The following is a 26,228-nucleotide window of genomic DNA, read 5'->3' on the forward strand; positions in this document are numbered from 1 at the left end:
TCTCATCAACAGTTTCTCTCAGTTGTTTTTCTGCAGTGTTATGCTGTGAACTCTTAGGGCCGCTGTTGACCAGAATGTGAACGGCAGACAGTAGGGTTTGAGCAGCACCTCCCATTGTTCATCTACATAATAAAGAAAGAGCTCGACGAGAAAGAACCACTGCCATATTCGTGCAGGATTTTTTCGAAAGAGGACGTGAAATTTCGGTCGTTGTCCGCTTATGTGGAAACAATGACGAGTTAGCGTTTATAACTTGAATCGATATCAGACTCACTGGATAAGACACGGAATCGTAAGGAAACATTTCGGCAGAACAATGACAAGGCAAGTTCTGCTGTTTTTCTGTCTCCTCTCCGTTGGCTCAGTGCTGGGACAAGTCAGCTACACTATTCCGGAGGAAATGGCCAAAGGATCTTTAGTCGGTAACATTGCACACGATTTGGGATTACAAACAAAACGTCTGGCATCCGGTAAGGCTCGGATTTATACCAGAGACAGCGACGAATACATGGAGCTGAATAGAGAGAGAGGAGTCCTCCTTGTTAAACAGAGAATCGACAGAGAGGCGCTCTGCAGACAGACGACGCCGTGTGCTTTGCATTTCCAGATTATTTTAGAGAATCCGATGGAATTTTACAGTGTTACTGTCCAGATCACAGATATCAACGATAATGCACCAACCTTTGAAAAAGGTGAGATGCAATTTAAAATAAGCGAATCAGCAGTGATTGGAGCTAAATTTGTGCTTAAAAGAGCTGTGGATCTTGATGTTGGGATCAACGATCTTAAAAGCTACGAGTTAAAACCGACTGATAATTTTGCTCTTAAATTGCACAATAACGCTGACGGTAGTACAAACGTAGAGATGGTGCTACAGAAGCCTTTGGACAGGGAGAAACAGGAGCAGATATCTCTCGTTTTAACGGCCGTAGATGGAGGAGAGCCGCAGATGTCAGGAACAATGCTTATTGTCATCACAGTTTTAGATGTAAACGATAATGCCCCTGTTTTTACACAGCAAACATACAAAGCTACAGTTACTGAAAATTCACCTAAAGGCACCGTTGTAGCCACTGTTACAGCCTCAGATGCAGATCAAGGCTCAAACTCTAAAATAACTTATTCTATAACAAATAGCTTAGATGATATCATGAAAGTGTTTCAGATAGATGAAAGAAATGGTGAAGTCACATTGATTGGAAACATTGACTTTGAAGAATCACGAAACTATCAGATAAATTTACTTGCCAGTGATGACGGAGGGCTCACAGACTCCTGTAAGTTAATTGTTGATGTTCAAGATGTAAATGACAACAAGCCTGAAATTGACATAATGTCGAAGTCAACTGTTATTTCAGAGGATGCCAAACTAAATACAGTGGTTACAATGATTAACATCGAGGACAAGGACTCAGGAGAAAACGGAAAAGTGCAATGTTTTATCGATGAACATATACCTTTCACTTTGAAAGCATCAACTCATAGTTTCTTCAGTTTAATATCAGACAGTGATTTAGACAGAGAGGTCGCTTCTCAATATAATATCACAGTGACGTGTTCTGATGAGGGAGTGCCCTCCCTCTCCAGCAGCGTCACTCTCACCTTACAGATCTCTGATGTGAATGACAACGCGCCTGTCTTTGAGAGGAGCTCATATGAGGCCTACATTGTAGAAAACAACACACCAGGCCTCTCTATATTCACAGTGAAAGCCAGAGACGCAGACTGGAACCAGAATGCCCGTGTGTCTTACATCCTGGAGGACTCCTCTGTTAACGGAGTGCCAGTCTCCTCATATGTGTCCGTCAGTGCTGATAGTGGAGTCATCCATGCAGTGCGCTCTTTTGACTACGAGCAGATCAAAGACTTCCACTTCCTCGTCAAAGCTCAGGATGGAGGCTCTCCTCCACTCAGCAGCAACGTGACAGTTAAAATAATGATCCAGGACCAAAACGACAACCCCCCACAGGTCCTGTACCCGGTCCAGACTGGTGGATCAGTGGTGGCTGAGATGGTGCCTCGTGCAGCAGATGTGGGCTATCTGGTGACTAAAGTGGTGGCTGTTGATGTGGACTCTGGACAGAATGCCTGGCTGTCGTATAAACTGCAGAAAGCCACAGACAGGGCGCTGTTTGAAGTGGGCTTACAGAATGGAGAAATCAGAACTATCCGCCAAGTGAGTGATAAAGATGCTGTAAAACAAAGACTGACTGTTATAGTGGAGGACAACGGACAGCCGTCTCGTTCAGCTACTGTCATTGTGAACGTGGTGGTGGCGGACAGCTTCCCTGAAGTGCTGTCTGAGTTCACTGACTTTACACAGGACAAGGAGTACAATGACAACCTGACTTTTTACTTAGTGCTGGCTTTGGCTGTAGTGTCCTTCCTCTTCATCACGTGTGTGGTGGTGATTATATCAGTGAAAATCTACAGATGGAGACAGTCTCGCATCCTGTATCACTCCAACCTCCCTGTGATTCCATATTATCCACCACGTTACTCAGACACTTTGGGCACAGGGACTCTCCAGCACGTGTACAATTACGAGGTGTGCAGGACGACTGACTCCAGGAAGAGTGACTGTAAGTTCGGCAGAGCTGGTAGTCAGAACGTGCTGATAATGGACCCCAGTTCTACAGGAACCATGCAGAGGATACAGAGTGAGAAGAACATCCTGGATGAACCAGACTCTCCTCTAGAGGTTAGACTGATATAAGACGTTTTTATGCACCATTTCCTTTTACACAATTCCAGTCTCTAACACCTAGTTTGAATGAATGGATACATCATATCAAGATTCGATCATCACTACATTGTTTCCTTTAAACCTCTCTTCAATAATACTATTTGAACAGTGACCTATTGGTTTCATGTCTGGGTTCGTTTTATTCAGACCTCATTGCTTAACTTAACAATCCTGATATACATCACATTAAATATTTAAGACTAATCTGTTATCTTGTGACGTAACTTATTACAGACGTAGAAGTTTAACTGTCGTTTTCACTTTGTAACTTTTAATTCTGTGTTGACGCTCAGCTGGTTTTCCTGAGTTACATGCAACACTCATCCACTGACTCTCTGTTGCACGCTGGTCACTTGTAGAACCTGACGAGTATTTAATAGAATATTGAATTTCAATTTGTCTTCGTTGCGGGTCATATTTTTTAGGGACATCAATCTCTTAAATATTGCTATATTTTCGAACATCATTAGGAGTTTCTTCAGAGGACTTGTGCAGTGATTCTGTTCAGCAGTATGCATTTTCAGCACCTTGGAGAGAGACAGTTACTTTATTAGCTTCTTTCACCTCTAGCTACTGTTAACCATTCTGCTATGTTTTTTTTTTATCATAGTACAATAACAGTGGCTTTTCTTGGTTTTGTAAATCATCTGATCATTTTGTGATAATTTTGAAGACTCAAATATTCGTATATGATTATTCTTTCCGTACACATCTTTTTTCAAAAACTACTGCAAAAATACCCACATAGTGTAACAGAACATTCACGTCATTCAAAGGTTTAATCGTCATAATACCACTAAATCTCAAATCATTGTCTTTAATCTTTTGACATGTTATCAGCAAGAGTTCTCATCAACAATTTCTCTCAGTTGTTTTTCTGCAGTGTTATGCTGTGAACTCTTAGGGCCGCTGTTGACCAGAATGTGAACGGCAGACAGTAGGGTTTGAGCAGCACCTCCCATTGTTCATCTACATAATAAAGAAAGAGCTCGACGAGAAAGAACCACTGCCATATTCGTGCAGGATTTTTTCGAAAGAGGACGTGAAATTTCGGTCGTTGTCCGCTTATGTGGAAACAATGACGAGTTAGCGTTTATAACTTGAATCGATATCAGACTCACTGGATAAGACACGGAATCGTACGGAAACATTTCGGTAGAACAATGACAAGGCAAGTTCTGCTGTTTTTCTGTCTCCTCTCCGTTGGCTCAGTGCTGGGACAAGTCAGCTACACTATTCCGGAGGAAATGGCCAAAGGATCTTTAGTCGGTAACATTGCGCACGATTTGGGATTACAAACAAAACGTCTGGCATCCGGTAAGGCTCGGATTTATACCAGAGACAGCGACGAATACATGGAGCTGAATAGAGAGAGAGGAGTCCTCCTTGTTAAACAGAGAATCGACAGAGAGGCGCTCTGCAGACAGACGACGCCGTGTGCTTTGCATTTCCAGATTATTTTAGAGAATCCGATGGAATTTTACAGTGTTACTGTCCAGATCACAGATATCAACGATAATGCACCAACCTTTGAAGAAAGTGAGATGCAATTTAAAATACTCGAATCAGCAGTGATTGGAGCTAAATTTGTGCTTAAAAGAGCTGTGGATCTTGATGTTGGGATCAACGATCTTAAAAGCTACGAGTTAAAACCGACTGATAATTTTGCTCTTAAATTGCACAATAACGCTGACGGTAATAAAAACGTAGAGATGGTGCTACAGAAGCCTTTGGACAGGGAGAAACAGGAGCAGATATCTCTCGTTTTAACTGCCGTAGATGGAGGAGAGCCGCAGATGTCAGGAACAATGCTTATTGTCATCACAGTTTTAGACGCTAATGATAATGCCCCCGTTTTTACACAGCAAACATACAAAGCTACAGTCACTGAAAATTCTGCAAAAGGCACCGTTGTAGCCACTGTTACAGCCTCCGATGCAGATCAAGGCTCAAATGGAAAAAATACATATTCTATAACAAATAGCTTAGATGATATCAGGAACATGTTTCAGGTGAATCAGGACAATGGTGAAGTAACTTTAATTGGAAACATTGACTTTGAAAAATCACGGAACTATCAGATAAATTTACTTGCCAGTGATGACGGAGGGCTCACAGACTCCTGTAAGTTAATTGTTGATGTTCAAGATGTAAATGACAACAAGCCTGAAATTGACATAATGTCGAAGTCAACTGTTATTTCAGAGGATGCCAAACTTAATACAGTGGTTACAATGATTAACATCGAGGACAAGGACTCAGGAGAAAACGGAAAAGTGCAATGTTTTATCAATGAACATATACCTTTCACTTTGAAATCATCAACTCATAGTTTCTTCAGATTAGTGACAGACAGTGATTTAGACAGAGAGGTCGCTTCTCAGTATAACATCACAGTGACGTGTTCTGATGAGGGAGTGCCCTCCCTCTCCAGCAGCGTCACTCTCACCTTACAGATCTCTGATGTGAATGACAACGCGCCTGTCTTTGAGAAGAGCTCATATGAGGCCTACATTGTAGAAAACAACACACCAGGTCTCTCTATATTCACAGTGAAAGCCAGAGACGCAGACTGGAACCAGAATGCCCGTGTTTCTTACATCCTGGAAGACTCCTCTGTTAATGGAGTGCCAGTCTCCTCATATGTGTCCGTCAGTGCTGATAGTGGAGTCATCCATGCAGTGCGCTCTTTTGACTACGAGCAGATCAAAGACTTCCACTTCCTCGTCAAAGCTCAGGATGGAGGCTCTCCTCCACTCAGCAGCAACGTGACAGTGAAAATAATGATCAAGGACCATAACGACAACCCCCCTCAGGTCCTGTACCCGGTCCAGACTGGTGGGTCAGTGGTGGCTGAGATGGTGCCTCGTGCAGCAGATGTGGGCTATCTGGTGACTAAAGTGGTGGCTGTTGATGTGGACTCTGGACAGAATGCCTGGCTCTCGTATAAACTGCAGAAAGCCACAGACAGGGCGCTGTTTGAAGTGGGCTCACAGAATGGAGAAATCAGAACTATCCGCCAAGTGAGTGATAAAGATGCTGTGAAACAAAGACTGACTGTTATAGTGGAGGACAACGGACAGCCGTCTCGTTCAGCTACAGTCATTGTTAACGTGGTGGTGGCGGACAGCTTCCCTGAAGTGCTGTCTGAGTTCACTGACTTCACACAGGACAAGGAGTACAATGACAACCTGACTTTTTACTTAGTGCTGGCTTTGGCTGTAGTGTCCTTCCTCTTCATCACGTGTGTGGTGGTTATTATATCAGTGAAAATCTACAGATGGAGACAGTCCCGCATCCTGTATCACTCCAACCTCCCTGTGATTCCATATTATCCACCACGTTACTCAGACACTTTGGGCACAGGGACTCTCCAGCACGTGTACAATTACGAGGTGTGCAGGACGACTGACTCCAGGAAGAGTGACTGTAAGTTCGGCAGAGCTGGTAGTCAGAACGTGCTGATAATGGACCCCAGTTCTACAGGAACCATGCAGAGGATACAGAGTGAGAAGAGCATCCTGGATGAACCAGACTCTCCTCTAGAGGTTTGATTTTAAACTTCCCTTAGTTGTTGTTGCATTTTTTAGTGTTTATTTGCCTCAAACAGAATTTCAGCACCTTGGACAGAGTCATTGTTACGTTTGCGGATCCTCTCCTCCATTCCTTGTTTTTCGTCATGGAGTCATTATATTGTGCATTTGCTTGTCAGATGCACAAGCAAAGCTGTTTATTCAGTTATTGCATATCTTTTTAATATATACTCTTTCTTTTTCTCGGGAAAAAGCTGTCAGGCTTTATGGTTTCATTTTCCGGTAATGCACATGATGCATATACCTTCACCTCTTTCGTCTAGAGATTGGTCAGCGTTTCTTGCACTTTCACATTTCCAACTCCATGGGCCGCTGTTGGTTAACGAGTTGCAGTTGTAGAGAGGATAATAAAGCTGTTCCTCCCATGTGATGTCGTTATTTCAGAGAAAGAGACTGGGAGACAGCACTGTTCACGGAGTGGTTCGCTTTTAGATCGACACAACGGGTTTATAGACTGTTTCCCCAAATTCATGGATACTATTAGTTTACCTTAATCTTTTCGACTTCATTAGGATGTTATTTTCGCTGTGAAAATCGTTTGAACTCTGTATTTTTGGCGCAACGTTACCATCCGGTAGAACAATGAGACGGCAAGTATTGCTTTTCATCTTCTCTCTCGGTTCTGTTCTTGGCCAAGTGAGCTATACTATACCGGAAGAAATGTCAAAAGGTTCTGTAGTGGGCAACCTAGCACGTGATTTAGGTTTAGACATAAAAAGACTAAAGTCCGGTAAAGCCCGCATATTTACGGGTGACAGTGCAGAATACATCGAGCTGAGTAGAGAAAGGGGAGTCCTTCTCGTGAAAGAGAGAATCGATAGAGAGTCTCTCTGTAGACAGGTGACGCCTTGTGCTTTACATTTGCAGATTATTTTAGAAAACCCCATGGAGCTTTTTCGAATAACTGTAGAGATAACAGACATCAACGACAACATCCCCAGTTTTAAAAATGACGAAAGACGTTTTGAAATTAGCGAATCTGCTGTTACGGGATCTAAATTTGTGTTGGAACGGGCGGTAGATTCAGATATAGGTGTAAATGGGCTGAAAAATTACAGCCTCAAGCCTACTGATAATTTTGTTCTGAAAATACAAAGTCAGGCAGATGGGAATAAGAAAGTCGAAATGGTATTACACAAGCCGTTAGACAGAGAGAAAGAGGAGCAGATATCGTTGTTGTTAACGGCTGTTGACGGAGGGGAACCTCAGATGTCTGGTACAGTAAAGATTTTTGTTACCGTACTGGATGTAAACGACAACGCTCCTGTTTTCATGCAGTCTGTTTACAAGGCAGCCATTGCGGAAAATTCTGGTAAAGGGACAACATTGACAAGAGTGAGTGCTTCTGATGCAGACAAAGGATCAAACGGGGAAGTTTCTTATTCTGTTTCTACTACAATGGACAGCGTGTCTGACATATTCACAATTAATGAAAACGGTGATGTAATATTAGTTGGGGCACTTGACTATGAAAAAGCCAAGAATTACCAAATTGATATTGAGGCTACCGACAGTGGAGGTCTTTCTGATTCCAGTAAGATCATTGTTGATGTAATTGACATAAATGACAATGAGCCTGTAATCAGTGTACTTTCAAAATCTGATACAATCCCAGAAAACTCTCCTCAAGATACAGTAATAGCTATGTTTAGTGCCCTTGACCCAGATTCCAGTAGCAATGGTCAGGTAAACTGCAGAATAAATGGCAATATACCATTTACTATTTCAACTTCCTCTCATGATTTCTATAGTTTGGTATCAGACAGTGATTTAGACAGAGAGGTCGCCTCACAATATAACATTACAGTGACATGTTCTGATGAGGGAGTGCCCTCCCTCTCCAGCAGCGTCACTCTCACCTTACAGATCTCTGATGTGAATGACAATGCGCCTGTCTTTGAGAGGAGCTCATATGAGGCCTACATTGTAGAAAACAACACACCAGGCCTCTCTATATTCACAGTGAAAGCCAGAGACGCAGACTGGAACCAGAATGCCCGTGTGTCTTACATCCTGGAGGACTCCTCTGTTAACGGAGTGCCAGTCTCCTCATATGTGTCTGTCAGTGCTGATAGTGGAGTCATCCATGCAGTGCGCTCTTTTGACTATGAGCAGATCAAAGACTTCCACTTCCTCGTCAAAGCTCAGGATGGAGGCTCTCCTCCACTCAGCAGCAATGTGACAGTGAAGATGGTGATCCAGGACCAGAACGACAACCCCCCTCAGGTCCTGTACCCAGTCCAGACTGGTGGATCAGTGGTGGCTGAGATGGTGCCTCGTGCAGCAGATGTGGGCTATCTGGTGACTAAAGTGGTGGCTGTTGATGTGGACTCTGGACAGAATGCCTGGCTGTCGTATAAACTGCAGAAAGCCACAGACAGGGCGCTGTTTGAAGTGGGCTTACAGAATGGAGAAATCAGAACTATCCGCCAAGTGAGTGATAAAGATGCTGTGAAACAAAAACTGACTGTTATAGTGGAGGACAACGGACAGCCGTCTCGTTCAGCTACAGTCATTGTTAACGTGGTGGTGGCGGACAGCTTCCCTGAAGTGCTGTCTGAGTTCACTGACTTTACACAGGACAAGGAGTACAATGACAACCTGACTTTTTACTTGGTGCTGGCTTTGGCTGTAGTGTCCTTCCTCTTCATCACGTGTGTGGTGGTTATTATATCAGTGAAAATTTACAGATGGAGACAGTCTCGCATCCTGTATCACTCCAACCTCCCTGTGATTCCATATTATCCACCACGTTACTCAGACACTTTGGGCACAGGGACTCTCCAGCACGTGTACAATTACGAGGTGTGCAGGACGACTGACTCCAGGAAGAGTGACTGTAAGTTCGGCAGAGCTGGTAGTCAGAATGTGCTGATAATGGACCCCAGTTCGACAGGGACCATGCAGAGGATACAGAGTGAGAAGAACATCCTGGATGAACCAGACTCTCCTTTAGAGGTCAGTGTCATGTGATGGGAAATCAAGTGTACTCTTGCACCTTTAATTAAGGCCCATGTGTTTATATTGTTTAACTGCACATCATCCTTCTTTTTTTTTAAGCCCAGAGCCAAAACGCATGTCATGCACTTACATCAACATAATATTATAGAATCTTTTTTATTTTGATGCCCAAAACTACTGCACTTTATATAAAAAGTATAACTTATTTGCCCTTCCTATTGTTCTATAAAACCTGCTTCTGCTTTTCAGTACTACAAACTGAACCACTTATGAGATTTTCACCTTTTTTAATAGCTTGACTTCTTGAACATTAAACTTATATTTGTGTATATTTTACGACTTCAGAGTGGTTACTGACTGTCATTGCTTTACTTAAAGAAGTAATTGCCTTTCAGTGGAACTTGTATTATGGCTGAAATGTAAAACAGAGTACCCAGTTTATGACCGTGATATTTCTGTAGTTTGGTTGCAGTGATTACAATGCATGTAATCTGCTACTGTATATGAACATAGAGTCTTGACAACGTTTTTTAGAGGGGAGGACATATTTATTGTATCTCTTTTCAGAAAATCCCTTCCCCCTTTATTGCCTTTCTTTTAAATAATGCACATTGTGATGGTCTTAGAATCTCTTTGCACAGGGAGACATAGTTTATAGTCCTTAGATGATTTGACATTACACAACAGAAAAAAACACAGTGTTGGGTTTTTGCTGCTTCACTTTTGTACTTTTAAGTGGTTTTCATAGTTTCATTTTCTTGTTTACCTCATCTCAGTGTTTTGTTGTGAAAGTAATCATAATGGCAACTGTTAAACAAAGTGGGAAGCTTTGATTTGGGAGTTCAAAGATGAACAGCACAAATATGGACCAATCTACACATGGGCTTAAGGGCTTTTTATGACATCCAGTAATTCAGAAACCTATCATGTGATTGAACTGTCTGTAGTTTTGTAGTACATAATGTGACTGAAAGTTTAGTCTTTGGTGACGGACAAGCATTATCCTCACTGGCCATGTTTGCTGAATCGTGTTGTCTACATTATCATGCTCTTGTTTAAAGCAATTTAGTCACCAACAAAGGTACGCTCATAGTGATAGTTTAAATTACTTGTCCTTATTTTCTACTATAAATATTTATATAGCAGTCCTGCAGTACTATGTTGACATACATGTTTCTTTAAGATGGAAGTAGGTAGTCTGCCTGAGGCTTCATCTCAAAAAATTTGCTTTTTATAAGGGCTTGGAGCAGTGGGATTTACACAAATATATATGTTATATTGAATTTGTCACAGGAGCATAGGATTTAAAATTGTGTAGAGTAAATCAGAAATAGTCAGTTAGTGTTTGTTAACATTACTTTGAATGCCATTTATGACTTATACTATGTCAACAGATAGCAATATTCACATCATGCTAATAAGGCGATAAGTCGTGAATTTATTTTCCTCTTTGGAGAATACTAGCCCATGTAAACATTTAAGATTGCCCAACCTGTCAGATTTTTGCTTGCCAGTTCAGTGAGGACTATAATGACAAACAAAGACATTGAGCTGCATAATACATTTTAAGAGCTGTCTATGTGTTTACTTTATTATCTCAAGGGTCAAAGTACTCATTTATCATGGACAATAAAAGTTTGTTACTCTTGTCATGATAGATGTTGCATCTAATATCCCCTAAACAGTAAAACACACTTCAGAAAACAATTTGATGTTTTTAGTTTGTATTTAATTTTAAATCACCCAATGAATTAGCATTTACTTGCAAGATATATTGTTTTTGATCTCTCTATTTCTGAACAACTTAAAAAAAGATTGTTTTTTTTATTCTAACCCTATTACATTGTTTAATAATGAAACAATGTATTTAAAATCTTTAACAACTAAACTCCCACTATTCCTCTCTTGAATATCTTATTGTTCGTCTTGTTTCTTAATGATAAATTAGTCATTTATTATTTCATTTATTTAGAGTCCTTGCTTCATTTGTTTTCTAATTTCTTGAAACCATACTTGTTTCTTCACATTTAAACTCTCCCTGCATTGTTTAGTTTCCTGCAGTGCAAGTGTTTGGACTCTCAGGGCCGCTGTTGACCAATGTAGAGCTCCACTACAATATTTAATATCTTAAACAGAGAAAGAGACCGTCATTCGGCACACAACCGTCGTTGCAGACACCAGGAGAAAACGGCGCTGAGATTGAGATTAAAACCTGTGGATTACTTGTTTTTCAGAAGATACGTTTTGGATTACAGTTTTTTTTTTCTTCTACCCTATTTCTCGATAATAACATTTTGGAAAGAACAATGAGGCGGCAAGTACTGTTGTTTTTCTCGATTGTGTCTCTGAGCTCCGTGTTCGGGCAGGTCACCTACTCTATTCCCGAGGAACTGTCGAAAGGTTCTTTGGTCGGTAACATAGCACAGGATTTAGGGTTGGACGTGAAAAGATTAAAGTCAGGTAAAGCTCGCATATATACAGAGGACAATGCCGAATACATAGAGGTAAATAAAGACCGAGGAGTCCTTCTTGTGAAAGAGAGAATCGACCGAGAGACGCTGTGCGGGCAGACAACACCTTGCGCTTTACATCTTCAAATCACACTCGAAGACCCGATTGAATTCTACACAGTTACAGTAGAAATTAATGACATTAACGACAATGCACCCAGTTTCAAAAAGGAAGAGATGCAATTTAAAATCAGCGAGTCAGCTGTGATTGGAGCAAAATTTGTGTTAGAGAGAGCTATGGATCTGGATGTCGGCGTGAACGGGTTGCAGGGCTATTCTTTAAAGCCGACAGACCACTTCAAACTAAAGCTCCAAAATCAGCAAGACGGGAGTAAAAAGGTGGAGATGGTTTTACAAAAACATCTGGACAGAGAGGCGCAAGAGCACCTCTCTTTAACTCTGACAGCCACTGATGGTGGTGATCCTCAACTGTCGGGAACAATGAGAGTAGAAATTTCAGTGCTGGACGTGAATGACAATGCCCCAGTATTTACTCAGGAAGTGTACAAGGTCACTATAACAGAGACAGCTCCAAAGGGAACCATTTTATGTACAGTAAGTGCTGTAGATGCGGATGAAGGTTCAAATGGCAAAGTGTCATATTCAATTACAAATACATTAGATGATGTTCCTGCTATGTTTCAAATAAATGAAGAAAGTGGTTTGATATCTTTATACGGAAATCTGGATTATGAAAAAACGCAGCACTATGAAATACACGTACAAGCTAGTGACGATGGAGGACTTACAGATTCGTGTAAGATTGTTGTCGATGTGGCCGATACGAACGATAATCATCCCTCTATTAATGTAATGTCGAAAACGAATTCAATCTCAGAAAATTCTAAGTTAGGAACTGTCGTGACTATATTTAATGTCCAAGACCCTGACTCTGGAGAAAACGGCAAAGTCGCTTGTAATATTAAAGAAAGCGTGCCATTTCTGATGAAAACAACGTCCAAAAAGTTCTTTAGCTTAGTAACAGACAATGATTTAGACAGAGAGGTCGCTTCTCAGTATAACATCACAGTGACGTGTTCTGATGAGGGAGTGCCCTCCCTCTCCAGCAGCGTCACTCTCACCTTACAGATCTCTGATGTGAATGACAACGCGCCTGTCTTTGAGAGGAGCTCATATGAGGCCTACATTGTAGAAAACAACACACCAGGCCTCTCTATATTCACAGTGAAAGCCAGAGACGCTGACTGGAACCAGAATGCCCGTGTTTCTTACATCCTGGAGGACTCCTCTGTTAACGGAGTGCCAGTCTCCTCATATGTGTCCGTCAGTGCTGATAGTGGAGTCATCCATGCAGTGCGCTCTTTTGACTACGAGCAGATCAAAGACTTCCACTTCCGCGTCAAAGCTCAGGATGGAGGCTCTCCTCCACTCAGCAGCAACGTGACAGTTAAAATAATGATCCAGGACCAGAACGACAACCCCCCTCAGGTCCTGTATCCAGTCCAGACTGGTGGATCAGTGGTGGCTGAGATGGTGCCTCGTGCAGCAGATGTGGGCTATCTGGTGACCAAAGTGGTGGCTGTTGATGTGGACTCTGGACAGAATGCCTGGCTGTCGTATAAACTGCAGAAAGCCACAGACAGGGCGCTGTTTGAAGTAGGCTCACAGAATGGAGAAATCAGAACTATCCGCCAAGTGAATGATAAAGATGCTGTGAAACAAAGACTGACTGTTATAGTGGAGGACAACGGACAACCGTCTCGTTCAGCTACAGTCATTGTTAACGTGGTGGTGGCGGACAGCTTCCCTGAAGTGCTGTCTGAGTTCACTGACTTTACACAGGACAAGGAGTACAATGACAACCTGACTTTTTACTTAGTGCTGGCTTTGGCTGTGGTGTCCTTCCTCTTCATCACGTGTGTGGTGGTTATTATATCAGTGAAAATCTACAGATGGAGACAGTCTCGCATCCTGTATCACTCCAACCTCCCTGTGATTCCATATTATCCACCACGTTACTCAGACACTTTGGGCACAGGGACTCTTCAGCACGTGTACAATTACGAGGTGTGCAGGACGACTGACTCCAGAAAGAGTGACTGTAAGTTCGGCAGAGCTGGTAGTCAGAACGTGCTGATAATGGACCCCAGTTCTACAGGAACCATGCAGAGGATACAAAGTGAGAAGAACATCCTGGATGAACCAGACTCTCCTCTAGAGGTTAGAAAATATGAACAGTCTCAACATTTCATACTATTGCTTTTAAAAGTCTATTTTGTTCGTAGTGCATCCGTTTTCTTTGAAAACTTTCAATGCTATAGACGAATCTGTTTCTTTACAGCGTTCCCATTCAGCACCATGGACAGTTACATTTTGCTTAGTCCTCCGCTTACTGTGTTAATAAGTAACATTTTTAATTATTGGGTTATGGCCTTTTACTTTATACAACTACGAGCAATACTAATGCTTTTCTAAACACTTTTAGCTTTTAAAAAATATTCTTACTTTTAATAATACTCATGATAAACAATACAATGTTTTAAAAAAACAAATTCTTCTTGGTAAAAGTCATTTCTCATCATCTTCATCTCGAGGTTTGCTGTTATGTGGGTTGAACAGAAAGGGCCGCTGTTGGCCAGAGTGTGGCAGTCTTTGATAGGCTTCGCAACTGTACCTCCCCCTTAGACTGTGTCATCGTAGACAATAAAACAGGCAAGAACCGCCTGCCCTTCTTCATGGACAACTGATCACGGGCATTGAAAGCTTTTTTTACATTTGCATTGACTTGTGATTCGATCAGGATATTTTTCAATACTCATATGGATTACAGTTTTACTAAGACCACAGTGGAATACATCGACTAAATAATGAGACGGCAAGTACTGTTGTTCTTTTCGGTGATCTCCCTCACCTCGGTGCTCGGGCAGGTTAGCTACTCCATTCCTGAGGAAATGGAAAAGGGTTCGTTGGTCTGTAATATAGCTCAGGACCTCGGTTTAGATGTTAAAAGGCTCAAATCGGGTCGAGCTCGTATTCACTCGGGAGACAGCGCAGAATTTATCGAGCTGAGTAAAGAACGAGGAGTCCTCCTCATCAAAGAGAGAATAGACAGAGAGACCTTGTGTGGAGAAATGACGCCCTGTGCCTTACATTTACAGATGATTGTGGAAAATCCGATGGAATTGTTTCGCATAACGATAGAAATCACTGACATAAACGACAATACCCCCAAGTTTGCATCGAGCGTGAAACGTTTTGAAATTAGCGAGTCGGCTGTAATTGGTTCTAAATTTGTACTAGAGAAAGCCATCGACGCTGACATCGGTACAAATGATCTCCAGAGCTATTCGCTTACTCCAACAAATAACTTCGCATTAAAACTAGAGAATCAAGCAGACGGAGGAAAAAAGGTCGAAATGGTTCTTCAGAAGCCTCTAGATCGAGAGCAGCAGGAGCAGATATCGCTTTTATTAACTGCTATTGATGGCGGACAGCCGCGTATGTCGGGTACAATGCAGATAACTGTGAACGTGTTGGATGCAAACGACAATGCACCGGCTTTCACTAAGTCCGTATACAAGGCAACAATAACGGAGAATTCTCCAAGAGGAACCAGTGTTATAACTGTTAGTGCATCTGACAAAGATGGAGGCTCTAATGGAGAAATATCATACGCAATTTCAAATAGCATGCGTCGATTATCCGATCTATTTCAGATAAACAGGAAAACAGGAGAGGTTATTTTGATCGGTGAAATAGATTATGAAAAAGCAAAGCTCTTTCAAATAGACATTGAAGCTATAGACAATGGCGGACTCTCTGATTCAAGTAAGATCCTTATTGATGTCACTGATGTGAATGACAACAGTCCTCAGATAAAAACTCTCTCTAAATCAGACACGATTTCAGAAGATTCTCCAGAGAACACCGTCATCTCTATGCTGAGTGTCAATGACCCTGACTCCGACCGGAATGGAGAAGTGAAGTGTAATATTAATGATGATATTCCTTTTAAAATACAAAATACAATGAACGGATTTTATAGCTTAGTTACGGAGGTAGCCTTGGACAGAGAGGTCGCTTCTCAGTATAACATCACAGTGACGTGTTCTGATGAGGGAGTGCCCTCCCTCTCCAGCAGTGTCACTCTCACCTTACAGATCTCTGATGTGAATGACAACGCGCCTGTCTTTGAGAGGAGCTCATATGAGGCCTACATTGTAGAAAACAACACACCAGGCCTCTCTATATTCACAGTGAAAGCCAGAGACGCTGACTGGAACCAGAATGCCCGTGTTTCTTACATCCTGGAGGACTCCTCTGTTAACGGAGTGCCAGTCTCCTCATATGTGTCCGTCAGTGCTGATAGTGGAGTCATCCATGCAGTGCGCTCTTTTGACTATGAGCAGATCAAAGACTTCCACTTCCTCGTCAAAGCTCAGGATGGAGGCTCTCCTCCACTCAGCAGCAACGTGACAGTGAAGATAGTGATCCGGGACCAGAACGACAACCCCCCTCACGTCCTGTACCCGGTCCAGACTGGTGGATCAGTGGTGGCTGAGATGGTGCCTCGTGCAGCAGATGTGGGCTATCTGGTGACTAAAGTGGTGGCTGTTGATGTGGACTCTGGACAGAATGCCTGGCTGTCGTATAAACTGCAGAAAGCCACAGACAGGGCGCTGTTTGAAGTGGGCTTACAGAATGGAGAAATCAGAACTATCCGCCAAGTGAGTGATAAAGATGCTGTGAAACAAAGACTGACTGTTATAGTGGAGGACAACGGACAGCCTTCTCGTTCAGCTACAGTCATTGTTAACGTGGTGGTGGCGGACAGCTTCCCTGAAGTGCTGTCTGAGTTCACTGACTTCACACAGGACAAGGAGTACAATGACAACCTGACTTTTTACTTAGTGCTGGCTTTGGCTGTGGTGTCCTTCCTCTTCATCACGTGTGTAGTGGTTATTATATCAGTGAAAATCTATAGATGGAGACAGTCTCGCATCTTGTATCACTCCAACCTCCCTGTGATTCCATATTATCCACCACGTTACTCAGACACTTTGGGCACAGGGACTCTCCAGCACGTGTACAATTACGAGGTGTGCAGGACGACTGACTCCAGGAAGAGTGACTGTAAGTTCGGCAGAGCTGGTAGTCAGAACGTGCTGATAATGGACCCCAGTTCTACAGGAACCATGCAGAGGATGCAGAGTGAGAAGAACATCCTGGATGAACCAGACTCTCCTCTAGAGGTTAGGAAACTGCAACATTTTAAGTCTTTCATATAATGCAATTCAACGTGATTATCTTGTTAGATTAGTGAAGAGTCTTTCAAGAGAGATTAAAAAAAACATATTGAAATGAGACGTTTAGGTAAAGGTACGACATTCTCATTCAGCACCATAGACAGCGACACCAAACTTTACAACCTCATTGAAGGTTTTCATAAATTCATTGTGAAAGGTTTTTGTTGTGTGTCTGATGTCATTTCAATTTTTTCTCACTAAAACAAGAATCCCATTTGATCTGTTACAACAGCAGCATTTCAGATATTGCTGAACGACTTTAGAAGATATTCATTATGTATATCGTAGGAACATGTCAGTATGATCAATCATTGGCACACTTTACTCTTGTTTTGTTTTATTACACGTGTGTGACTTCGCACTTGGAAGATTATTTTACATTTTACATGTAATATGTATTATCAACTCAGAGCGTCGCTGTTGGCAAGCGTGTTGCACTTAAAGTAAGTGTTATTTTTTCTCTCTCTGCCCTTCCCCTCCGTCTCGATACGTTGTACATAAAACAGAGGAAGGCGGTAGTCGGTGCTCGAAAGGATCCTGACTGTAATCGTATTACTGGACATATCTTCTCACTTTCTATTTTGAATGCGGATATTTTTTTGTTATCTATCTTTAGACTGATTGCATTGGAAGCTCTTTTGTTTTCTTGATGCATGAACCGTCTTCAGTCAGAACAATGAGACGGCAAGTACTGTTGTTCTTTTCGTGCTTATGTCTCGGCTGCGTGCTCGGCCAAGTCAGCTATTCCATTCCTGAGGAGATGGCCAAAGGCTCTGTAGTTGGTAATATAGCGCATGATTTAGGTTTGGATCTTAAAAGGTTGAAATCGGGAAAAGCTCGTGTCTTTACAGGAGGTAGCGTTGAATACATCGGGCTGAATAAAGAAAGAGGGGTCCTCCTTATTCAGGAGAGGATAGACAGAGAGGCTTTGTGCGGGGAGACGACGCCTTGTGCTTTACATTTCCAGTTAATTCTTGAAAATCCAATGGAATTGTTTCGTGTGACAGTGGAGATTGTGGACATAAACGATAATACGCCAAGTTTTACAAATGCAGAGAAGCGTTTTGAGATCAGCGAGTCTGCTGTGGTTGGCTCGAAATTCGTATTAGAGAAAGCTATTGATTCCGACATTGGGCAGAATGGACTGCAGCGATATCTACTTACCCCGACTGATAACTTTGTATTAAAACCTGGAAACCAGGCAGATCGAGGTAAAAAAGTAGAGATGGTTTTACAGAAGCCTCTCGATCGAGAAAAGCAAGAATACATATCACTGTTGTTAACTGCTCTAGATGGAGGTGAGCCTCAGATGTCAGGGACAATGCAGATATTTGTTAATGTACTAGATGCAAATGACAATGCACCTACATTTGCAAAACCGTTATATAAGGCAAAAATACAAGAAAATTCCCCTAAAAGCACCAGTGTAACAACTGTAAGTGCATCTGATACAGACATTGGCTCGAATGGAGAAATATTGTATTTGATATCTCCCAGTGATCGCGTTTTATCTGAGCTCTTCAAGATTAATTCAAAAACCGGTGAAATTATTTTAGTTGGTGAATTGGATTATGAAAATTCCAAAGTGTATGAAATTGATGTTGAAGTTGTAGACAGTGGGGGACTCTCTGATTCAAGTAAAGTCATAGTCGATGTTATTGATATAAATGACAACAATCCTGACATCAGTTTAATTTCTAAATCTGATTCCATATTAGAGGACTCTCCTCCAAACACTATTATAGCTATGCTAAGTGTAAATGACCTAGATTCGGAAAATAATGGGGAGGTAAAGTGTAATATAGATGGCAATATTCCCTTTGAAATGCAAAATACAATCAATGGATTTTATACTTTGGTGACTGAGGTCACCTTAGACAGAGAAGTCGCTTCTCAGTATAACATCACAGTGACGTGTTCTGATGAGGGAGTGCCCTCCCTCTCCAGTAGCGTCACTCTCACCTTACAGATCTCTGATGTGAATGACAACGCGCCTGTCTTTGAGAGGAGCTCATATGAGGCCTACATTGTAGAAAACAACACACCAGGCGTCTCTATATTCACAGTGAAATCCAGAGATGCTGACTGGAACCAGAATGCCCGTGTTTCTTACATCCTGGAGGACTCCTCTGTTAACGGAGTGCCAGTCTCCTCATATGTGTCCGTCAGTGCTGATAGTGGAGTCATCCATGCAGTGCGCTCTTTTGACTACGAGCAGATCAAAGACTTCCACTTCCGCGTCAAAGCTCAGGATGGAGGCTCTCCTCCACTCAGCAGCAACGTGACAGTGAAGATAGTGATCCAGGACCAGAACGACAACCCCCCTCAGGTCCTGTACCCAGTCCAGACTGGTGGATCAGTGGTGGCTGAGATGGTGCCTCGTGCAGCAGATGTGGGCTATCTGGTGACTAAAGTGGTGGCTGTTGATGTGGACTCTGGACAGAATGCCTGGCTGTCGTATAAACTGCAGAAAGCCACAGACAGGGCGCTGTTTGAAGTGGGCTTACAGAATGGAGAAATCAGAACTATCCGCCAAGTGAGTGATAAAGATGCTGTGAAACAAAGACTGACTGTTATAGTGGAGGACAACGGACAGCCGTCTCGTTCAGCTACAGTCATTGTTAACGTGGTGGTGGCGGACAGCTTCCCTGAAGTGCTGTCTGAGTTCACTGACTTCACACACGACAAGGAGTACAATGACAACCTGACTTTTTACTTGGTGCTGGCTTTGGCTGTGGTGTCCTTCCTCTTCATCACGTGTGTGGTGGTTATTATATCAGTGAAAATCTACAGATGGAGACAGTCTCGCATCCTGTATCACTCCAACCTCCCTGTGATTCCATATTATCCACCACGTTACTCAGACACTTTGGGCACAGGGACTCTCCAGCACGTGTACAATTACGAGGTGTGCAGGACGACTGACTCCAGGAAGAGTGACTGTAAGTTCGGCAGAGCTGGTAGTCAGAACGTGCTGATAATGGACCCCAGTTCAACAGGAACCATGCAGAGGATGCAGAGTGAGAAGAGCATCCTGGATGAACCAGACTCTCCATTAGAGGTTTGACAATCTAAACAGTCTCATCATTGAAAACTCATGCGTTTGAAAGTCAATGTTTTTGTAGTGCAACCGTTTCTTCTCATACTTTCAACGTCTCTTTAGAGCTTTCTCATTCAGCACCATGGACAGTTACATTTTGCTTAGCCCTCCACCTACTGTGTTAATAAGTATACTTTTTAATTGTTGTGTTATGGCTTTTCACTTTAGATGAACCAAAATTCAACATTAATTTTTTTGTAAACACATATAGCTATTAAAAAATATGAATACTTCATTAATACCACTGATGAAAATTATAATGTTTTAGATTGTTTTTTCTCCTTGGTAAAAATAATTTCTCATCATCTTTATCTTGAGGTTTGCTGTTATGTGGGTTGAACAGAAAGGGCCGCTGTTGGCCAGAGTGTGGCAGTCTTTGATAGGCTTCGCAACTGTACCTCCCCCTTAGACTGTGTCATCGTAGACAATAAAACAGGCAAGAACCGCCTGCCCTTCTTCATGGAAAACTGATCACGGACATTGAAAGCTTTTTTAATATTTGCATTGGCTTGTGATTCAATCAGGATATTTTTCAATACTCATATGGATTACAGTTTTACTAAGAGCACAGTGGAATACATCGACTAAATAATGAGACGGCAAGTACTGTTGTTCTTTTCGGTGCTCTCCCTCACCACGGTGCTCGGGCAGGTCAGCTACTCCATTCCTGAGGAAATGGAAAAGGGTTCGTTGGTCTGTAATATAGCTCAGGACCTCGGTTTAGATGTTAAAAGGCTTAAATCGGGTCGAGCTCGTATTCACTCGGGAGACAGCGCAGAATTTATCGAGCTGAATAAAGAAAGAGGAGTCCTCCTCATCAAAGAGAGAATAGACAGAGAGACCTTGTGTGGAGAAATGACGCCCTGTGCCTTACATTTACAGATGATTGTGGAAAATCCGATGGAATTGTTTCGCATAACGATAGAAATCACTGACATAAACGACAATACCCCAAAGTTTGCGTCAAGTGAGAAACGTTTTGAAATTAGCGAGTCGGCTGTTGTTGGTTCTAAATTTCTACTAGAGGAAGCCATCGACGCTGACATCGGTACAAATGATCTCCAGAGCTATTCGCTTACTCCAACAAATAACTTTGCATTAAAACTAGAGAATCAAGCAGACGGAGGAAAAAAGGTAGAAATGGTTCTTCAGAAGCCTCTAGATCGAGAGCAGCAGGAGCAGATATCGCTTTTATTAACTGCTATTGATGGCGGACAGCCTCGTATGTCGGGTACAATGCAGATAACTGTGAACGTGTTGGATGTGAACGACAATGCACCGGTTTTCACAAAGTCCGTATACAAGGCAACAATAACGGAGAATTCTCCGAGAGGAACCAGTGTTATAACTGTTAGTGCATCTGACAAAGATGGAGGCTCTCATGGAGAAATATCATACGCAATTTCAAACAGCATGCGTCGATTATCCGACCTATTTCAGATAAACAGGAAAACAGGAGAGGTTATTTTGATCGGTGAAATAGATTACGAAAAAGCAAAGCTCTTTCAAATACACATTGAAGCTATAGATAATGGCGGACTCTCTGATTCGAGTAAGATCCTTATTGATGTCACTGATGTGAATGACAACAGTCCTCAGATAAAAACTCTCTCTAAATCAGACACGATTTTAGAAGATTCTCCAGAGAACACCGTCATCTCTATGCTGAGTGTCAATGACCCTGACTCCGACCGCAATGGAGAAGTGAAGTGTAGCATTAATGATGATATTCCTTTTAAAATACAAAATACAATGAACGGATTTTATAGCTTAGTTACGGAGGTAGCTTTGGACAGAGAGGTCGCTTCTCAGTATAACATCACTGTGACGTGTTCTGATGAGGGAGTGCCCTCCCTCTCCAGCAGCGTCACTCTCACCTTACAGATCTCTGATGTGAATGACAACGCGCCTGTCTTTGAGAGGAGCTCATATGAGGCCTACATTGTAGAAAACAACACACCAGGCCTCTCTATATTCACAGTGAAAGCCAGAGACACTGACTGGAACCAGAATGCCCGTGTGTCTTACATCCTGGAGGACTCCTCTGTTAATGGAGTGCCAGTCTCCTCATATGTGTCCGTCAGTGCTGATAGTGGAGTCATCCATGCAGTGCGCTCTTTTGACTACGAGCAGATCAAAGACTTCCAGTTCCGCGTCAAAGCTCAGGATGGAGGCTCTCCTCCACTCAGCAGCAACGTGACAGTGAAGATAGTGATCCAGGACCAGAACGACAACCCCCCTCAGGTCCTGTACCCAGTCCAGACTGGTGGATCAGTGGTGGCTGAGATGGTGCCTCGTGCAGCAGATGTGGGCTATCTGGTGACTAAAGTGGTGGCTGTTGATGTGGACTCTGGACAGAATGCCTGGCTGTCGTATAAACTGCAGAAAGCCACAGACAGGGCGCTGTTTGAAGTGGGCTCACAGAATGGAGAAATCAGAACTATCCGCCAAGTGAGTGATAAAGATGCTGTGAAACAAAGACTGACTGTTATAGTGGAGGACAACGGACAGCCGTCTCGTTCAGCTACAGTCATTGTGAACGTGGTGGTGGCGGACAGCTTCCCTGAAGTGCTGTCTGAGTTCACTGACTTTACACAGGACAAGGAGTACAATGACAACCTGACTTTTTACTTAGTGCTGGCTTTGGCTGTGGTGTCCTTCCTCTTCATCACGTGTGTGGTGGTGATTATATCAGTGAAAATCTACAGATGGAGACAGTCTCGCATCCTGTATCACTCCAACCTCCCTGTGATTCCATATTATCCACCACGTTACTCAGACACTCTGGGCACAGGGACTCTCCAGCACGTGTACAATTACGAGGTGTGCAGGACAACTGACTCCAGAAAGAGTGACTGTAAGTTCGGCAGAGCTGGTAGTCAGAACGTGCTGATAATGGACCCCAATTCTACAGGAACCATGCAGAGGATACAGAGTGAGAGGAGCATCCTAGATGAACCAGACTCTCCGCTAGAGGTGGGTCATGAGGTTAATGTCATCCTTTAGTGCGGGCAATGAGTATGAAATATTTGATTTTTAACCCAGCAATCATATGGCCATATTTCAGCACCATGGAAAGCGACAGTTTTCGCACAGATCCGCATTGCTTCACATGTGAGATCCCCTCTAGCACATGTTTTACTGTGTTCCCCTTCTTAAGGTTAGTATTCTTAAATGCCACATTAAATTACTGAATCCCAAAAGGAAAAAGTTATATTTTATAAGAACAGTTGGTTACACTACTTTTTGGTGTTTTGTTTATGAATCATTTTATCTGAAGTTATAGTTTTTATTCTTCGTGTGGTATTTCAAGTGTTTGTCTTCTGTACTTTCATAATTTGAACTCTTCGGGCCGCTGTTGCCCAATATGTTGCAGTGAGGCCGTGCTTTTGTAACAGATTTTCAGTCAGACATCCTGGCGTAGTACTGATTCACAGTCACTTTAGCGGAGTGTCTGCTTCGGTGTGGTGATCTTCCTATCGTCTCCTCTGATATTTAAAACTGGAACCCTGTTTTATACTGTGGATTTTAAAAGTACTTTTTTATTCAATCTGCAATATTTACGCAACGGAGTATTACTTTTAACCGGGAATAGAACACGGTGGCTGCAACAGACGTATCAGATAGAACAATGAAACGGCAAGTACTGTTGTTATTCTCCATCATCTGCCTCGATTCCGTGATTGGGCAAGTCAGCTACTCTATTCCAGAGGAAATGGCAAAAGGCTCTTTGGTCGGCAACATAGCTCAGGATTTGGGATTGAACGTCAAAAGGCTTCAATCGGGTAAAGCACGTATTTATACGGGGGACAGTGTCCAGTACATTGAGCTGCATAGAGAGAGAGGAGTCCTCGTTATTAAAGAAAAAATAGACCGCGAAAGCCTCTGCAGACAGACAACGCCTTGTGCTTTGCATTTTCAAATAACTTTAGAGAACCCATTAGAAATGTTCCCAGTTACTGTCGAAATTACGGATATTAATGACAATGCTCCGATGTTCCTAAAGGAGGAGAGGAGGTTTGAAATCAGCGAATCTGCCATCATCGGATCTAAATTTATGCTAGAAAAAGCAATAGACCCCGATATCGGACAAAATGGTCTTCAGAGATACAACCTGAAGCCGAGTGACAATTTTGTGCTCAAATTGCACTCACAATCTGATGGGAGCAAAAAGGTTGAGATGATTTTACAAAAGCCGTTGGACAGAGAGAAACATGAACACATATCTTTAGTATTAACAGCGGAAGATGGAGGAGAACCACAGATGACTGGAACAATGTTGATTCATGTTACTGTACTAGATGCAAACGACAATGCCCCTGTTTTTAGTAAACCCGTTTACAAAGCAAGCATTGCAGAAAACTCCGCGATAGGAACACTGGTTACAAAGGTTAGTGCTTCTGATGCAGACAAAGGCACAAATGGAGAAGTGACCTACGTCATCGGGAATAGCATGGACGGTGTATCAAAAATATTTCACATAAATAGTGAAGGGGACTTGATTCTTGATGCTCCAATTGATTATGAAAAAGAAAAAAATTATCACATTGACGTAGAGGCGATAGATAAAGGTGGACTTTCGGATTCTAGTAAGATAATTATTGACATAACTGACGTGAATGATAACAGCCCTGTAGTAAATATGATCTCCACATCAAGTTCAGTACCAGAGGATTCAGCCCTCAAAACGGTAATAGCATTAATGAGTGTAAGTGATCCTGATTCTGACACCAATGGAAAAGTTCAGTGTGTGATAAATGAATATATCCCATTTGAAATCAAATTTACGACCAACAATTTTTATAGTTTAGTAACAGATAGTGATTTAGACAGAGAGGTCGCTTCTCAGTATAACATCACAGTGACGTGTTCTGATGAGGGAGTGCCCTCCCTCTCCAGCAGCGTCACTCTCACCTTACAGATCTCTGATGTGAATGACAACGCGCCTGTCTTTGAGAGGAGCTCATATGAGGCCTACATTGTAGAAAACAACACACCAGGCCTCTCTATATTCACAGTGAAAGCCAGAGACACTGACTGGAACCAGAATGCCCGTGTGTCTTACATCCTGGAGGACTCCTCTGTTAATGGAGTGCCAGTCTCCTCATATGTGTCCGTCAGTGCTGATAGTGGAGTCATCCATGCAGTGCGCTCTTTTGACTACGAGCAGATCAAAGACTTCCAGTTCCGCGTCAAAGCTCAGGATGGAGGCTCTCCTCCACTCAGCAGCAACGTGACAGTGAAGATAGTGATCCAGGACCAGAACGACAACCCCCCTCAGGTCCTGTACCCAGTCCAGACTGGTGGATCAGTGGTGGCTGAGATGGTGCCTCGTGCAGCAGATGTGGGCTATCTGGTGACTAAAGTGGTGGCTGTTGATGTGGACTCTGGACAGAATGCCTGGCTGTCGTATAAACTGCAGAAAGCCACAGACAGGGCGCTGTTTGAAGTGGGCTCACAGAATGGAGAAATCAGAACTATCCGCCAAGTGAGTGATAAAGATGCTGTGAAACAAAGACTGACTGTTATAGTGGAGGACAACGGACAGCCGTCTCGTTCAGCTACAGTCATTGTGAACGTGGTGGTGGCGGACAGCTTCCCTGAAGTGCTGTCTGAGTTCACTGACTTTACACAGGACAAGGAGTACAATGACAACCTGACTTTTTACTTAGTGCTGGCTTTGGCTGTGGTGTCCTTCCTCTTCATCACGTGTGTGGTGGTTATTATATCAGTGAAAATCTACAGATGGAGACAGTCTCGCATCCTGTATCACTCCAACCTCCCTGTGATTCCATATTATCCACCACGTTACTCAGACACTCTGGGCACAGGGACTCTCCAGCACGTGTACAATTACGAGGTGTGCAGGACAACTGACTCCAGAAAGAGTGACTGTAAGTTCGGCCGAGCTGGTAGTCAGAACGTGCTGATAATGGACCCCAATTCTACAGGAACCATGCAGAGGATACAGAGTGAGAGGAGCATCCTGGATGAACCAGACTCTCCTCTAGAGGTTTGATTATTTCAGTTATATATATATTTTTTAATCTC

The 26,228-nt window shown here is 42.7% G+C and overlaps 3 protein-coding genes and 1 pseudogene across 21 annotated transcripts in view; all 4 read left to right on the top strand.

The window, feature by feature from the left end:
- The window catches only part of LOC306828998 (protocadherin gamma-A11-like), a gene marked incomplete at its 5' end in the record, with an annotated part of 180,141 nt that overhangs the window by 85,892 nt on the left and 68,021 nt on the right, over positions 1–26,228 (top strand). The window contains one exon of one of the 18 annotated variants that reach the window (XM_079351797.1): positions 39–2,701. The exons of 13 other annotated variants lie outside the window; for them this stretch is intronic. In XM_079351797.1, the coding sequence (XP_079207923.1) occupies positions 317–2,701 (2,385 nt within the window). 4 more of the 18 variants (XM_079351800.1, XM_079351788.1, XM_079351803.1 and 1 more) reach the window with 4 other exon arrangements.
- LOC306829383 (protocadherin beta-16-like) lies at positions 11,308–14,518 on the top strand (the record flags this gene model as incomplete). Its single annotated transcript, XM_079352425.1, has 2 exons — positions 11,308–14,008; positions 14,395–14,518. Exons 1-2 carry the CDS (start codon positions 11,607–11,609, stop codon positions 14,516–14,518), a joined length of 2,526 nt encoding a protein of 841 aa, XP_079208551.1. The 5' UTR covers positions 11,308–11,606.
- On the top strand, positions 14,356–23,226 carry LOC306829012 (protocadherin beta-16-like; annotated as a pseudogene). Its single transcript, XR_013781753.1, has 2 exons — positions 14,356–17,023; positions 23,154–23,226. The product of XR_013781753.1 is annotated as a protocadherin beta-16-like (transcript).
- On the top strand, positions 23,809–26,210 carry LOC306829033 (protocadherin beta-16-like; the record flags this gene model as incomplete). Its single annotated transcript, XM_079351851.1, has 1 exon — positions 23,809–26,210. One exon carries the CDS (start codon positions 23,809–23,811, stop codon positions 26,194–26,196), a length of 2,388 nt encoding a protein of 795 aa, XP_079207977.1. The 3' UTR covers positions 26,197–26,210.

Source organism: Symphodus melops, assembly GCF_947650265.1.
Source record: "Symphodus melops genome assembly, chromosome: 9".
Classification (NCBI taxonomy): Eukaryota; Metazoa; Chordata; class Actinopteri; order Labriformes; family Labridae; genus Symphodus; species Symphodus melops.